This window comes from Octodon degus, unplaced genomic scaffold (genome assembly GCF_000260255.1).
Source record: "Octodon degus isolate 3935 unplaced genomic scaffold, OctDeg1.0 scaffold00098, whole genome shotgun sequence".
Classification (NCBI taxonomy): domain Eukaryota; kingdom Metazoa; phylum Chordata; class Mammalia; order Rodentia; family Octodontidae; genus Octodon; species Octodon degus.
Window position 1 is genome coordinate 8,470,791 of NW_004524674.1, and position 16,955 is coordinate 8,487,745.

The 16,955-nt window shown below is 47.9% G+C and overlaps 1 protein-coding gene across 2 annotated transcripts in view; it reads right to left on the reverse strand.

The window, feature by feature from the left end:
• Positions 1–6,488: 6,488 nt before the first annotated feature.
• Tmem268 (transmembrane protein 268) overlaps positions 6,489–16,955 on the reverse strand; it is a 29,037-nt gene continuing 18,570 nt past the window's right edge. The window contains exons 7-10 of one of the 2 annotated variants that reach the window (XM_012516268.2): positions 14,588–14,698; positions 12,263–12,343; positions 11,130–11,315; positions 6,489–7,851 (exon numbers count right to left, since the gene is read on the reverse strand). In XM_012516268.2, the coding sequence (XP_012371722.2) occupies positions 7,672–7,851; positions 11,130–11,315; positions 12,263–12,343; positions 14,588–14,698 (558 nt within the window). In that variant the 3' untranslated portion in view covers positions 6,489–7,671. The remainder of the gene's footprint in view (positions 7,852–11,129; positions 11,316–12,262; positions 12,344–14,587; positions 14,699–16,955) is intronic. The other variant, XM_023723327.1, reaches the window with a different exon arrangement.

Sequence of the window (16,955 nt, forward strand, 5' to 3'; positions counted from 1 at the left end):
AAAAACTGATTTAAAAATGCAAGCTTTTCTGTTTTATTTTGCAATGTAGAGAAATTTTAAACACTAAAAACAAAAGTGAAAGACAAACTAGGAACAACTACATCTTATTATAACAAAAGGATTACAGTACCACCCACCAAAGACCTGCCGGAAACTGCTCCAAAGGTAAGAACGCAGTACAAAAGTCAAGCAAGGACACAGTTCCTAACTCAGGAAGCACAACTTGCCCTTCAATAAACAAAGACAAAGATAAACATAAACTCCAGAAAAGATAAAGATAAGGGAAAGTTTTATAAACTTGCAGGGTCTCTTCTCAGAGTTCCCTTGAAAATCTAAGATCTTTATTTCCTTGTTTAGACCCTGTAAAGGGCTGCGCATGTATGTGGCTGTTTGTTTTGCTTTGCTCCTCTGGTTGTGTTGATAGGGGATCGCAGCATGTGATCCAGGCGAGTCCTCACGGGGGCTCTCAAGGGATTCCTGGGTCCACAGAGGCAGACTGAACACTGCTGTCTGCATGCGGCTGCCTTGTCCGAGGCCTTGTTCTCTCTTCACAGATAGCCCCTCCCCCTGCCTCTGCCCCAGCTAATACCCCTTCTTTTTTATTATTAATTTTATTGAGAAACAAATAGCAATGAGACAGCTTCAAAACAGGTTAGTAGAACAGTTACAAAACTTAATACATTGCATATTGTTGTCTTCATAGTAGTTATTCATAGTACAAGATGCAGACATGATATCCTGTCCAAACAGTATTAGTACAAATCTTTCTTCTCATTGAATTAAGAAAAAGTAGCTATATATCTATCCTAACTATTTTTATATACAGATACAAAATGGTTCTTCATTTATATCTCCTTTTTTGGTTTAGTTTCGTCAGAGATGGGTATTCCAATGGCTAACATAATTCTAAATGGGGAAAATTTGAAATCTTTTTTTTTTTTAATTTGAAAACTTTTACTCTCAGATCTGGTACAAGACAAGGATGTCCACTACAATACCCCTTCTTAAAATGTTTCCGCTGCACGCATCTAACGTTGTAAGGTAGGAAGTTTGAAAAGGTAAACGGAGTAATGTTGAAAGCCACTTCTAGCCCCAAATTTTCATAGGAACCATGCCCAGGGGAACAGGGAAAGGACAACTCCTATACATCAGGAGCGGAAGGGCCTCAGATCGGTCAGATGTGACACGGTTCCCAGATAATCAAACACTGAATAGTGGCGGAAAAGGACAAGAGGGAGTGCTTCAGGGTCACCAGATCATCAGAACATAGACGGAAAGACCACACGTAGCTGACGTGGCCAGACGGCATGACGTCAGGCAGTAACGACATAGCTACTGGACGAAGCGCTCCACACCTGCAGTCCAGCTACTTGGAAAGTTAAGCCAAGCGAGGTGAATCCCTTGACAGGTCCACGCCCATCTCCACAGCTGTGCGGCTCACAGGAGCCAAGCTCTGGGACAGGCCCGGATGCCCAACGACAAATGGATATAGAAAATGTGGTACAAAAAAAAAAAAAAAAAGAAAAAGAAAAAGAAAATGTGGTGTATATATACAAGTGGAATTTATACACCATTTAGAATGCAGAATTATATGATATATAATACATAACAGATGTTAATCAACATTATATATTGTATATAATATTGTTAAAATTAATTATGCCAATATCATTAATATTAATTGATAACAATTAATGGTTAATAACTGTCACTGATTTATATTGTTTTGTTATTAATGTGAATTACTAATGGTTAATAACTGACATTGATGATTTATATTGTTATATTAATGTTATCTTATTTTGATGTGAATATTTGTATTAATATTACACTAATGTGAGCCAGGGAGATAGCTCAGTGGATTAAGTGCCTACTTAGGCAAGTGCAGGGACTGACTGAGGTTCTATCCCTGGCACTATGTGCCTTGCTGGCCCTGCCCACGGGAGTGCTGAGCTGGCAACCAAGACCGGACATGGTGGCATACGCCTGTAATCCCAGCACTGGGGAGGCTGAAAACAGGAGGATCACTACGAGTCCGAGCTGCGGAGTAAAATCCTGTACCAAATACGTTTTTTTTTAATTAAAATTTTTAAAATTACATTAATGTGATTAACATAGTAATATTATTGATACTTTATATATTGTATATAGTAACTGATACACATGTACACACACAACTGAATGAAAAAGAAGGAATCCCTGTCATCTGCAGGAGAATAAATGGATCTTGAGTCTGTAAGATTAAGTCAAGTCATGGGGAGATGGCTCAGTAGAATAAGCACTTGCCTGGCAAGCGCAAGGCCCTGAGTTCAATCCTGGGTTCCGGAAAAAAAAAAAAAAAAAGATTAAGTCAAGTCAGATATAGAAAGCCAATATTGCATGGTTTCTCTCATAAGAAAAGCCCCAAATATAAAAAAATTAATGAGTAAACTAAAGGGCAGATGATAACAAGTAAGGAGGTAGACATTTTGGATGTGGGAAAAGGGACCAGGGGAAGGAAGCAGGAAATGGTATCAAAAAGATCAGGATGGGAGCTGAGGAGATGGCTCAGTGAAAAAAGTGCTTCCCTGGCAAGCGCAAGGGCCTGAGTTCAATCCCTGGTTCCACGAAAAAAAAAAAAAAAAAAAAGATCAGGGTGCATACACATATGTCCCACTTCCCCAAAGCCAGTGTAAATATCATGAAACAAACATATGCCAGTGCATCCATACAATGGAGCATTAATTAGCACAAGAACAAAAGAAGAGGGCTGGCCAGATAGCTCAGACTAAAGCCAGGCGCAGGGACCAGGGTACAATGCACCGCTTACCATGCCGGCCCCGCCTCCAAGGCATACTGAGATGTTGATTGAGACTGGGCGTGATGGCACAGGCCTGTAATCCCAGCACTTGGGAGGTTGAAAACAGGAGAATCACTATGAGTCTGATCTAGTGAGATCCTACAGACTTAAATATCAAAAAAAAAAAAAAAAAAAAAAAAAAAAAAAAAAAAGCTGGGGAGATAGCTCAGTAGAATAAGTGCTTCCCTGGCAAGCTCAAGGGCCTGAATTCAATCCCTGGTTCAAAAAAAAAAAAAAAAAAAAAAAGAACAAAAGAAGTACTAATACACACTACAACATGGATGAACCCTAGAAACAGGTACAAAGAGCCACACGCAAAAGGGTGCACACTGTGATTGCATTTATACAAAACATCCAGAATGGAAAAATCACTGGCTGGAAAGTTGGCTCCTAGTTGTCAGGGACTGAGTGCAACAGAAAACTACCCTTCCCCCACCCCAGCCAGTAGCCTTCAGTTTCTTAGTCACCCAGGTAACAGCTCCCGTGGCAGGTCCCCTTGCTTCTGTCTCCTGGAAATAGCTGGTCACTGGGAGGCATGCTGCAAGAACCAATCAAAGACAGCCAAATACTGTACCCCTGTACCTCCCCTCTGCAACCCCATACAGCCTCCCTAGGGCCTTCAGGGCCTGACGCTGTGGGAATGATCTAGGTCAGTGCCAGCCGGTGGACATAAATAAATCTGCCTCCGAATCCTGGGTGCTGTTCTGGTGCTTCTGTTTGCCGCAGCAAGACGGAGGAGGGCTGGGCAGGGGATGCTGGTGGGTTCCAGTTCTCCCTTTTTGGCTTTTGTGGGGGGAATGAAAATGTTCTCGAATAGCAGCGACAGCCATGCAAGCCTTGGGTATATTGTAAAAAAACCACTGAACTGTGTACTTTACAGTGGTGACTCTTACAGTATAGGAATTATATCTCCATTTTTTAAAACTACATAATTAAAAGATGTATCAGAAGAAACAGAAAATTTGTAATCAGAGTTGGAGAATTTCCTCTCTGGGTCACTGATAGAACAAACAAGCCAAAATCAGTGTGGATAAAGATCTGAACACCGCAATTAAAAGCCTGTGCAGACAGCTGTGTCTGGTGGCACACACGCTGCGAGTCCCAGCTGCTCGGTGGCTGAGGCAGGAGGAGGGCAAGCTCAAGAGCAGCCTGGACACTTCGGTGAAGATGTGTTTACAGACACTGGCAGAAAACTGCCCCCAATGGTTAAGATGAAAAGCTGACACTGGCTAGCTCAGTGGGGGAGCACATTAGCATTTCTAAGGTCTTGGGCTCCATCCCCAGCAGTACAAATAGTAAAACTGGTTTAACATTTTATTTGCTATGCTATGTATTTTTCTTAGTACACAGCTACAGTACAGAGGGCTTACATTCCTATGTGGGTATGACGCGGACAGGACACAGCTTCGCCCCTTTCTTCACCCTCTCTCTCCATCTCATGATCCCTTTCCCATGTGCAAAAGCTCTGGTTTTATTCCCTTTGGTCTTTGATTTTAATCTTTATTTGTATATGAGTTTCTCATATAAAAGAAACCATGAGATATTTAAACTTGTGTGGCTCAATTTATTTCACCTTGCACTATGGTTGCAAGATGCATCGATCTCCTTACAAAATACTCACGCTTATCCTTCCTCCGCTGCGGTTAAACGCTGCATTTTCTTCCTCTGTTCATCTGCTGGTGGGCATATGGCTGAACTGAAGCCGCCACTGGCTGAGCCCTTGCTCCGGACGCGCCAGGGAGCAGGCCGGGTGGGCTGTGCTACAACACTTCTGCCACTCCCCTTTACTGCCACAGCCTCTCAGGAGATGCAGAGATGGGGCTACGGGGGGTACAGAGAGGGTGCCAAGCTACCAGCTTGCTCCTCACCTATTTACCACCATTTAGTACTAAAGTCTTATTTTCCTAGAGATTTGACTAGAATCTTACTCATACAGGAATCAAAACAAGTCCTGGAGTAATTGCGTCAGATGTGAACCTCAACAAAAATATAGGTAGGCACCAGCAGTATATAATACAGTGAAGGTTTTTGTTTTGTTTTGTTTTGTTTTGTTTTGAATAGCAAGCTTACTGCTCTTACTCAAGCTTGAAGCTCTAAATCTCAGGCATTAGACATCTGTACAGCTACCTTCCCAACCTGTCAGGGAGGTCCTCTCCTCCCCAGCCCCTGAAGAAGGCCGAGGCCCCTGCCAGGAAGCGGCAGGCCCCAGGTGTGGATAACTATGACCCTAGAATCCAAGCAACGACATGGCCTCCGCTGCTGTGTCACAACGCTGCGCTGTCTCCACAGGCACCAGGCCTCTGAGTGACACCGGAGATGACTCATATCTGATATCTGATCTTCACAGCAACCTGGAGAAGCAGGTGGCACCAGGATCAAGGGATTTTATTAATGAAGAAACCGAGGCACACACACAATGAAAGACAGGTACATTGTGGAAAGCCCTGAAGGCCCCACTCACCCTAGGGCAGGGACATCAGCAATTCTTAAGAGAAGAAAAAAAAAAAAAAAAAAGCAGAGACCATCAAGGCCTCCAAGAGCCGACTCTGAAATTAAAAAACTGCCACCATGTCATTTAACAAACACATTTTTATTCTCTTATTGTACTTACAGGGTTCTATGATTGGGGTGGTAAGTCCAGGTGTCCACTGGTCACGGGCTCATCAGCAGTATTCCCCAGTGTCCTGACATGGCCTTCACCACGGCCTTCCTGAACAGCTTCACTGACAACAGCTGCCCTGGGCTGTGGCTAAGGATTAGGCTCTGACAAGCCATGTCCAGGGGCTGCCCTTGTGCACTTGTGCACAGCCCTTCCCTGTGGCATAAGCACACAGTCAGGCTGGCCTCCCACAGAGCGACACCTCTGCGGGAAGACACTGCAGCTTCACCAGATCCACATTATAAGGGAGTAAACTGACACTCAGAGAGGGTGCGGGACATACCCAAGGTTACCCAGCTAGGAAGCAGAAGATCTGGGGCAAGAACTCAGGTCTCCTGCTAGCTAAGCCAGCGTCCTACCCAAGAGCACATCAGGCCCATGGGGAAGGGGGACTTGCTGGATGTAAAAACAGCTGTAGCAGAAAGCAGAGTAAGATGGAAACGGCCAGAGCCTGGCCCTAAAAGAGCCCTTAAGAATCATCCAATCCACCCATCATAAAGATGGACAAACTAAGGACCAGCCAAAGAAAGCAACTTGCCCGAAGTGACACAACCGACCACTGAGGATCAAGACCAGAACCCAGGCCCATCACAATGCAGATTTCATCATCCAACCAGGTTTGGAGAGCAACTTGAGGGTGCTGTTATCCAGAGAGCAAAGCAAACCATCCACAGGGATTTTTCCCTTTAGCAAGCCTAGGCCTTCAGGAGTTTCCAATCTGGCAGAAAAACAGGTACGCAGGTGCGTAGGAAATGAGAACCAGTAACATAAAGTATCGATACAGGGAGCTGCTGTAACAAGAACTTAGAGCTGGCAGTGAGCAACAAGAAAGACTTCCTGAGAGGGCCGGCGAGATAGCTCCGCAGAGTAAGCAACCGCTTAAGCAAGCACAGGGACCGGAGCTTGAACCCGGCACCACCGGCCGTGCTAGCCCCACCCCCAGGGCGGGCTGAGCCAGCTGCCAAGACCAAGCATGATGACGCACACCTGTAATCCCAGGCTGGGAAGGCCAAAACTGGAGGTTTACTACAAGTCCAAGCTGCATAGCGAGACCCTGTACCAAATACATAAATTTAAAAAAAAAAAAAAAGACTTCCTGAGGGAGGAACAAGGAATGCTGGGAGTCAAGGCATGAATGAGAGTCCAACAGACAGAAATGAATCCATGTGTCAGTGCAAAGAAGACTTGGCTATAAAGGGGTCTTGTGGGAGAAGATGGCAAAAATCATGGCTAAACGTTGGGCCTGGAGCCTTCAGAGGCTGAGCCAGGGCCTTGCAATCCATGGGGCCTAGGAACAACAGGTCTTCAAACCTTTGGAGAGCAGAATCCCAGCAGGTCTCAAAGCTCCTCACACAATCCCAGAGTGACGGATCAGATGTCACAGCGGGACGATGTCAGTATCAGAAAACATGAGTAGGGTTTCACATCTGCAGGATAAAACCACAGCCGCGAGCACACATGTCTTTGAGCAATAAAACCATGGCCACAAGCACACAAGGCTTTGAACAAACAGTGCTCAAGTCAAACAGGATTGATCCAGCTTTTGCAAATACCCTTGGGAGCAGCATCCTCAGTCTTCTGGGGTCTCCCCTCAGGCTTCTCCTCTGTCTCAGTCTTTCACCCCGGAGCCTGGTGCTGGCACACAAGCCCAGGCACCACTGCCGCTGACACAAGGTGAGGGTGAGCAGCCTATACAAGGAGGACATCCTGAGCGGCCTTCCTACAACTCCCAGGGTCAGAGGTGAAGCCTAAGAGCAGCGCTCGCCCTGAGCCTGTTTCCCCGTCTCACGTGAAGTGGCTCAAGATGGGAACAGCTTGTAAGACCAAGCCTTGGATACCTGATACACCCTGGCAGGTGGGCTGTAGGTCTCCTGGGCCTGGAAGCAGCAGGGTGGAGGAGTGGCCTCTCCATCCATACCTGAAGCTCTGCAACCCAGAGGGCTGGGGTGGAACCAGCCCACCAACCATCCGCTTTAGCAAAGCCCCACAGGCAGTCGGTATGGGGTCCCGTCGAGGCATTTCTGCACAGGGTCCCGGCACAGGCCCAGCATTGCTGCTGCGGATGTCACGGCACCGCCGGGGCACTCCTGACGCCCATCGCCAGGACGCTGTCTTTGGCTCCAGAGGCCTCCCTTCTCAGTCTTGCAGGAAAATAAAGGCTTTGGTTCCCAGGTCACCTGTTCAGGAAGGGGCAGCACCCCGGACCCAGGATATGTGCTTCTATGAGCTGGCAAGGGCATGGAACCCTTGGCAAGTCCACGTGACGGGTCCCCATGGACTGGGGGAGCTGGGAGGTCACCAGGAGCCGAATGTAGTAGCCACCAAATACCGCCAGCAGCTGCTGAGCCATTTCCTGGAAGAGGTAGGAAAGCAGAGTGAGGCAACAGGAGGTTCCGGGAGCATGCTGCGGCTTAGGCACAAGGGCACCAGACTATGCTCCTGCTTCTGGCCCAGGGGTGATGTTCTCTGAGAAGAACCAGGCGAGGCTGGCAGCCACCTGGGCAGACACTGGCCTGGTCTAGAAGGCCACCTCTGCAGTGCCCTGGCTCGGAACACATGCAGCCTACTTCTTCAGATCCAAGGCAGGGACCTACTGCTGCTTGTGATAACAGTATGCACAAGGGCAAGGGTGTGGGTCAGAGGCAGAATCAATGCTTAGCATGCACGCACAGCCCACTAGCAATATGCACAAGAGCTGTGCAATCTCACATCACTACAGAAGCTACCGATGCCACACACACTTTTTCCATCTTTACACACAGAAGCTATTCATGCTGGTAGGGTTAGTAACTAGGAAAACATTTAAAAGTCAAGAGGATTTGAGTGAACAAGACAGCTCAGCAGTCTAAAGCACCTGCTTAGCAAGCTTAAGCAAGCATGCAGGAACTGTGGTTCGATCCCCAGCACCACATGCCATGCCAGGCCCTCCCCCGCAGGGTGGGCTGAGCGGGCCACAAAAAAAAAGATTTAGGTGTGCTAGCACATGTAATCCCAGACCTCTGGAAGATGGAAGGAAAAAGTCTGCAAATTTGAGCCAAAGCAACTAAGCAACTGACTAAAACCATGCCTGAAATTAAGAAAAAATAAAAAGGGTTGTGGATAAGGCTCAGTGCATAAACTCTGGGGTCAATCCCTAGTGACACACACGTGCACACACAACCAAAGAGAAGCACTGGCTCATCCACTCTGCAATCTGCAGCTGGCCCTGCACTGGTCATTTCACACTGCTGCAGCTCATCTTCGTGGGAGACGCCAGGAAGACAGTAACACGCATCGTGCTGACAGGGGTAAGGACTCAAGGAGCAACGCAACGGAAAGCAGCAGTCCGGTGCCTGGTTCTCAATCCGTCTCAACAACACCCCCAGCATCACCATTATTACTATTACTATTGTTCACAAAATCAGAAACTACGTGGTTCATAGGACTGGTTTTTGTTTTAAGCTGTCCTTTGTACCTAAAAATGTTGAAGACTTTGAACAACCTACCATTCACTAACTCAGATTGGTCCCTTCCCCAATTTAGTCTGAAATCAACAGTATAAGAAGGGAAAAAAAAAAAAAGTAAAGCCATGCTGTTATGTTGAGCTGTGGGGGACTCAGGTCAACAACTTCTGACATTGCCAGTCAAGCAGAAGACCCAATACTATTATGGGCTACTGGACTCTTTTAGAATATTTTGCTGAGTTTACACACCTATAATATTCAAATGACAGAACTAAACAAAAAAGGGGATACAGATGAATGTCCATTTTGTATCTGTGTATTCAAAATGGTTAGGATAGATATATAGTTAAGAGGGATTTGTTCTAATAGTGTTTGTAAATAGGATATCATGTCCACATCGTGCACAGCAATTAACCACTAGGAAGAATGTAGGCAATGTGTTAATTATTGAAACTATCATACCAGTTTGATTTGAAACTGTCTCATTCTATTTGTTTCTCAAAATTATGGAGAAAAAAAATGAAATCTAAAAGAAAAAAAAAACAACAAAAACATAAGAAACAAAGAACTGCAGCAAGAGCCAAGCTGTTAAAAGCCTGCAGGGCTGGCTGCTACACTTGGCTTTGCCACTTCCCCTCCGTCTGGGGCCAAGGCAAGTCAGCTGGCCCCTTAGAGCTTTATTTCACCTGTGGAAGAAGGAAAAGCAGTCCACATCACAGACGGTTTACTAAACATTTGATACCAGATGAAATGGGGTAGGGAGATAGCTTGGCGGTCTAAGTGCCTGCCTGGCAAGTGTAAGGATCCAGGTTCAATCCCCAGTATACATGCTGCGCTGGCCACAAAACCCCGGTGCACCGTGCTGTCCCCAGAACCAGCCATGGTGGCACCTGTGTGTAATCACAGCACTGGGGAGGCTGAGATAGGAGGTTCACTACAAGTCTGAGCTGTGTAGTGAGACCCTGTACCAAATAAGTAAATAATTTTTTTATTTAAAAAAAAATCCATAAAAGTCTAAGCAGTCAGTCTAACTCTGTCTTCCACAGCTAATGGGCTCTGACAGAGCAGAAGGGGCTGCCTGTACCGAGCTACAAGCAGTGACTGCATCTCCCTAGCTAACGGAAGCGTGCTGCTTCAGCAACATTCACACACGCTTGATATGCATAGTGGGACACTGTATGCCTATTGGTTTGGATGAATTCGGAAAAGTAATTTAAAAGACCCACATCTAACGGGTTATTGGACATAAACCCAGACAAGCGTGCCACCATAAAGTGCGTGACCTTATCAATCATTTCTGTTCTCTAAATTAAAAAAAGAAGAAGAAAATGGGAGGCAAGAGAAGTGATGACTACATGCATCATGTTCTCTTCTAAATGGTCCTACTGGCAGCCCCTCCACCTCCCATGGGTGCACAAAAGGTAATACGGGCTGGTTTGAACTTTGGATCCCCAAAGCTCTCGGCTGAAAAGAACACACAAGTGACCTCTTGGATTCCAAGCTGCTCCTTGCTGCTTGCCTCCTCAACAGTGGGTCTGTCCTCATAGTTTCAAGAAAGCAGCAGGAGCTGCAAAATTACCAGATTTCTGGTCTACCAGCAATTAAGGAGCCCCAACAGGTAAACTGGGTAGATGGAAAAACTAGAACTGAAGAGAATCATAAGAATCATATCAGATCCAAATATCTACTTGCCACCTAGGAAGATGAATGGCCAGGTGAACAGATGGCTGATCAATTCATTGGTAAGCGGATTGTCAACTTAGCCAGCATTATTGGCGAAATAAGCTATAAGCCATCAAAAGAGCTATCTATTTAATGTAACTATCAAAAAGTACCCAAGATATTTTAGAATGCAAAAACAATCATAATAAATAAAAAATAATTTCTATAAATGCATGCCTATAATCCCAGCACTTGGAAGGCTGAGGCAGGAGGACTGTTGCGAGTTTGAGACCAGACTGGGCTATAAAGTGAGTTCAAGGCCAACCTGAACTGCATAGCAAGACCCTGTCTCAAAAAAATTAAAAAAAAAAAAAAAAAAATGTTGAGGTAAACAAAAAGAAGATTGAAAGCTCCGATCTACAAGCTCTAGATGGTCTCTACTACCTCGAGAAACCACGAGTTCGTGGGACTTGGAAGCACCACATGACTGTGTCTGGGCAGCAGCCCACACCGGAGGCCTCTTTACCTGTGGCTCCGCCTCGGGCACAAGCTGGTGGAGCTCAGCCTGCAGGACTGGTCTCTCCTGAGAACTAGTCTCTCCTCTGGGCAGGAGAGGAGCATCTTCCAGATCCTCGGGCCCCTCCGTCATCACGGGGTTCACCCCCGTCTCTATGACTACACACAGCTGGCTCAGTCTGCGTCTCAGCAAGGGCTGCAAAGGAAACAGAGAGGTATAGGTGGGTCCTAGGCTGGGAGACCCAGGAGGTGCATGACTCTGAGCTGCAGACCCAAAGGAAGGTGGATCCAGCTGCAGACTCCAGCGCCAGCCTCAGAAGAATCTAAAACAGACCCGTATGGGAGACATGTCACTTCCTACCAGGCCTCCTGAGGGTCATAAAGGGCTTGTAAAGGATTTTGCTTCTAGGCTCTCACTAGTCACCCAAAGCAGCCGCTGATTATTTACTCAATGACCTTTCCAAGGCTTTACAGAGTGAAAACTTCTCAACAGGCCCCGCGTAGCCAACAGCTACCCGCCACCCTGCTTTAGCTACTGTCACCACATGGCCACTCATCCCATCTCTTCCTGCCATCAGGAAGGCACTCCAGGGACCAAGCACAGTGGCACATGCCTCTAATCCCAGGCGCAACTGCTTTAGAGTCTGACACAGGAAGATCATGAGTTCAAGGCCAGCCTGGACAACTTACCAAGACCTCATCTCTACATAGGAAAGGTCAGGAATATGTAGCTCATGGGTAGACCAGTGGGGAGGCCCTGGGTTCAATCCACAGAACCTCAAAAATAAAGATACTGTGAACAGGTGAATGCTGTCTAAATATGTGATACTTTGGTTCTGCCAGGGCTTATTATTAATATGGCTACTAGTGGAAAAAAATATAAGCTCACCGTGGGAAATGTAGAAAGTGTGATTAATAAAAAAACAAAACAAACAAACAGAAAAAAAAAAAAAGCACAGCTGTCAGCCCCTAGGGAGGGCAGCCACTGACTGCACGTGGGCATTCTTCCTTCCAAGGAACTTTCCTAATACTAGCTCTTAGTCAAAAGCCTCACCTGACAATTTTCCAACACTACAGTAATGAATCTTACAGACTGGCCTTCTGGTTGACCACACTGTCCTTTTCTCACTTAGGATATTTTACCTCTTGGCTGGTCTTCATCTCTTGAATATGGTCTGACAAAAACTGCACACAGTGTTCCAGGTCAAAGTAGACAAACCAGAGCTGTGAAAAGAAGCAGCGGCAGGGGTCACTGAGACTCAGCGCCGGCCCAGCCCCCGCCACCTCATCCGCCCCCAACCCCACATCCTCCCCCTCCCAGGAGCACACTTCTGATATGACTTCCTGTGTCCTTTTGTCTGGCAGGAACAAGTCACTCTGCTCTCTCCTGGAGCTCCACACTATCTTGGTCTCATCTGCACAGCTGCCCCAATATGGCTTTGTGTGCAAACTTACAAGATGGCCAGCCCAGTCCACAATCCTAGCACTCCGGGAGGCAGAGTCATGAAAATCAAAAATTTTGAGTCCAGCCTAGGTAACTCTGCAACTTAGCAAGTTCTCTCTAAGTAAAAAATTTTAAGATGTAGTTCAGAGAGAAGGTCCTAGGTTCAACCCCCAGGACCACCAAAAGAAAAAAAAAAAGTCTGATGGCATACAAATGGCCCCCCAAGTCCCATCCGTCACTGAACAGACTCCAGGACAGCTGGTGCCAGACAGACTCCAAATATCTGGACAGCACATATGCACCTGGGGGGCACCTCCATCCTCAGTGGCCAGGGTATCTGTCTATCTGAAGTCCAAACATGCAAATGAGTGAAACCAGTCTAAAGTGACACTTCCTGGGCCTGAGGCAATAGACCTGGCTGCTCTGCGGGGAGGGAAGCAGGAGAAAGTCTTTGACCCACACTTACCTCCCCTTCTGCCTCAACTGAACAGTCAGGTTAAACTCAGCCAGGCTGAGACCCTCAGTGTTCGCGCATCCTGATGCCATGGGGATGTCACATGTCTACACTGAGGTTCTGCACAACAGCAGTGTCCCTTGTCTTACACCTTCCTCCCACTGACCTACCCCCTCCCAGTGCCTGACCCACAAGACCCAAGGGGATGCTCCTCTTGCCAGCTGTCTATCCATGGGGCTTTCACTATCATCATCCCAGGGGCTTTCACTATCAAAATTTCCAAACAAACACAGGACTGGTGACAGCTACCCACCGTACTGCTTCAATGTGCATCACCACAGACCACTCATTTTATCTCTACCCTTCTCCTTCCCCTTCACCAATACCCCATATCCAAAGATGTCCCAGACACTGTATCACTCAACACCAAGATACTATCTTAAAAATGGAAAACGAGTATGCCAGATAATTGTCAACTTGGCTGGACTGAGACTCTGGAAAATGAATGGATCCGGGAGGTACTATTGTCCTCCTCAGTGGGTTAATTCACAGAGAACCACAGCGGTTAGGAGGTGGGGCCTCGGCAGAGTTGGGTCGTACCAGCTAAGAAAGGAGATGTGGAGGATGAAAAGGGACCTGCAGATTCCAGGAGCTCCCTGCCTACAGTGTCACATTTCAACAGTCAGGAATCCGGTGATGCCATCTGCTTCACCTACTGCTGTCAGGCAAGATCGCTTTACACACTATACCGTCTTGGGCGTGATCAGCTCCACAAACAAGAGACCTGTGCACGTCCGCTGCTGTGCTTCAGCACCTAGGACAGTGCCCGGCACATAGTGGGTTCACAATAAACAACTGTAGATGAACAAGGCCTGTGCCCAGGAGCTTCTTCCAGGCTCCCACATACATGCCCACAGCCGGGCTCTACTGGGCTCATCCAGGGCAAAGGGCAAGGACTGCTGAGACACGTATGGGGTGCCAAGACTCTGCAACTCCCCACTGGGCGGAGCCTGGCCAGGATCAGGAGATGGCACCCCAGTGGTGTCTTGATCCACAGTGCAACTTGTACTCACCATTGTTAAGACCTTGTCAATGTCTTGGAGTAAAGAAAATGACTAAGCCAGGCTCAGAGGACAAGAAATAGCCTCAGACCCGCCTCAGCAGCCTCATCTCCCCCTGCTGTGTTACTCCCCTTGGGGTCCTACCCCTGGAGCTCCTCGTGGTCCCCCCAAAGTATCCTGTCTACCTGGCCTTGCAGCTGGTCAGGGCCGCCCCTCTGCTTCAGGGCCAGCAAGGCTACTGTGACTGCTGTCCCCAGAAGCCTGTGAGTTTGTTCCCGACAGGAACCCTGCAGGGCGCCTCGCTATCTTCAGTGCCCATTACTGGGTTCAGTACAGAAAAGGAACCTCAAGGAAGAAGCACAGGAGCAGAAGAGGAAAGGGAGACGGACGGCCTTCCTGGTCGCAGACTCCAGGCACTTGTGTGTAGAGGGAGCACACAGGGCCACCTGTCCCCTACAGCCCTGTCCACATGTAGGTCATCAGGGACAGGCTCCTGCAGGACATAGTACCTGGATCACACTCTGGCAGCCCTCCACAGTGTCTGTCACCCCCAGCAGCACCCGGTGTCTCAGGAGGGCCCTGTTGGCGGCCACCAGCCTCAGGTCTGTATTGGTGTTTACCTGTAAGACAAACGCCATGCTGCCAAGGAGCTCCTGGGCCACACGCTGTCCCATGCCCTAGATGGTACGTAGAAATCCTCACCCTCAAGAGTCTTCCAGGGGCCAGGGAGATGGCTCATTAGAATAAGCGCTTGCCTGGCAAGCACAAGGGCCTGAGTTCAATCCCCAGTTCCGCCAAAAAAAAAAAAAAAAGAGTCTTCCATTTCCTCCCCTATGGCAAATTCAGTAGTGTCAGACAGCCCTGGGCTGAAGCCCAGCTCTAGGTTTCCTTGGCTGCAGGGTCCTGGCCAAGGTGTGTCCGTCTCTAGCCTTATTATCTTCAGTTGTAGAATGAGAAAAAAGAGCATCCCTGTGTTCAGGTCTGTGAGATCTCACTGGATCATGTATGACACACTTGATCCAGGGCTAGAACACACCAGGATGCAGCAGAGGTTCATGGGACGTGGGAGGGACAGCTGACGCTGGGCACCCACAACAACTCTGTCTCCAAAGGCTGTACTGTGAGAGTCTGTGGCCCAGCACCCGTCCTCAGGAGGGCTGTTTCCTCCTGTTCTCACCCACACCAACCTCTGCTATAGGGAGGGAGAGACTATCATGTGGGCAGCCTTCAGATGCAGTTATTAACAGCCCGACCAAGAGTAAGGGCACTCACAAGGGACAAGACTCCCAAAGGGAGGGCTGTGAGGACTTTCGGGTGTCACAGTGATGGCACGGTCAGTGGTACCACATAGCAGAGGAGGCAAGGATGCTGACCAGGCCCCTCCCAGGTGAGACAACTCTGCAGTCAAGGAACCCTGCCCTGGCCCAATAGCACACGAAGGCAAATGAAAACCATACTAAGAATGTTCTAATTGGCCAACCTAACCCCATTTTATATACTTGCCTAAAACCATTTATTTGTTCTCATGATATATAGGTTTAATGTACACTGAATTTTCCAGGAAAGCCAGCGTCATGGAAACTGGTCATATTTTACCTCCAGGGTGCTCACCTGTTCAGAAAACCCCTCCACAACAGCTTAAGGCCTCATTCAGTCTCCCAGCATCTTGGGCAAGTTACTCCAGCTGCCTGCTTCCCACATTGGTGAGGGTAACACCCCATCTTATGGCGAACCCGGATGAAGCCAGCTAATCCACACAGGACACAGAGGAGCCCGTCACACAGCACGTCACCTCAGCACGTCACCGTGGTGGCAGAGCTGGATTACCAACACTGCACTCACCGCTGTGCCACAGACTCCACAAACAGGCACTTGCTTAGCAGTGTGACCTGCAGGGGGCACAGGTGGAGCCTCACCTACTTCCACACATGCTCTGGTCTGGAGAAAGGCTAACAAAGCAAAGCCCGAGGGGGAGACAAGATGGAACACGTGAAACGCAGAGGCCCTTGAGTATGCCTGTGATGTGTGTGGGTCATGACAGCGAGAGTGACCATGGTCGGGCAGAGAGATATACATCGTCCTAATAATGAGAAATCCCAGGATGTAGAGGCCTGTGAGCTGAGGCCCAATGGAAGGCCTGCGCAGAGCTGCACTGTGGCCGTAGATTCAATCTCTCTGTGCACCCCTTTCCCCACTGATAAACCAAGTCAGTAATATCAGCAGCCAGGGCCACGGAGAGAGCTCAGCAGTCTAAGCACCTGCCTAGACCGGTACAAGGAACTGAGTTCAATCCCTGGTACCACAGGCTGTGCTGGCCCCACCTCAGGCGCTCTGAGCCAGCCCCCAAGATGGGGCATGGTGGCACAAGCCTGTATTCCCAGTGCTGGGGAGGTTAAGACAAGAGGATCACAAATCTGAGCTGCATAGTAAGACCCTGTACCAAATACATAAAATTAAAAAAAAAAACAAAAAACACTACAGCTAGGCAGCATTTATCTTATACTGTTTTAAGTACTGTTCATGTTTAAGTCATTCAGTTCTCACAATAATCCTATGATAGAGCTAGTTACTACGCCATTATACAGATGAGGAAACTGAGGCTGTGAGAGGTTAAAAAACCTACAACCTGTGGCAAGCTCATCACCTGGCACTCACAGGGACATCACAAAATCCAGGGGAATAAAGCAGCCTGGAGAGCAGGAGGCAGAATCCTGAGCTGCCTCCCCAAGACTGCGTGCATCACATCTGCGTCCTTAGGGCTCCTGCCTGGTGCCCAGCGCTTCAGTGTCCTAGCTGAAGCAGATGGCTCTGCTTTCTCCTCTCCACAAGGTTTCCTGCTGGAGTAATGCTTTATGTTTTGCAGTCCAAGCACAAGGG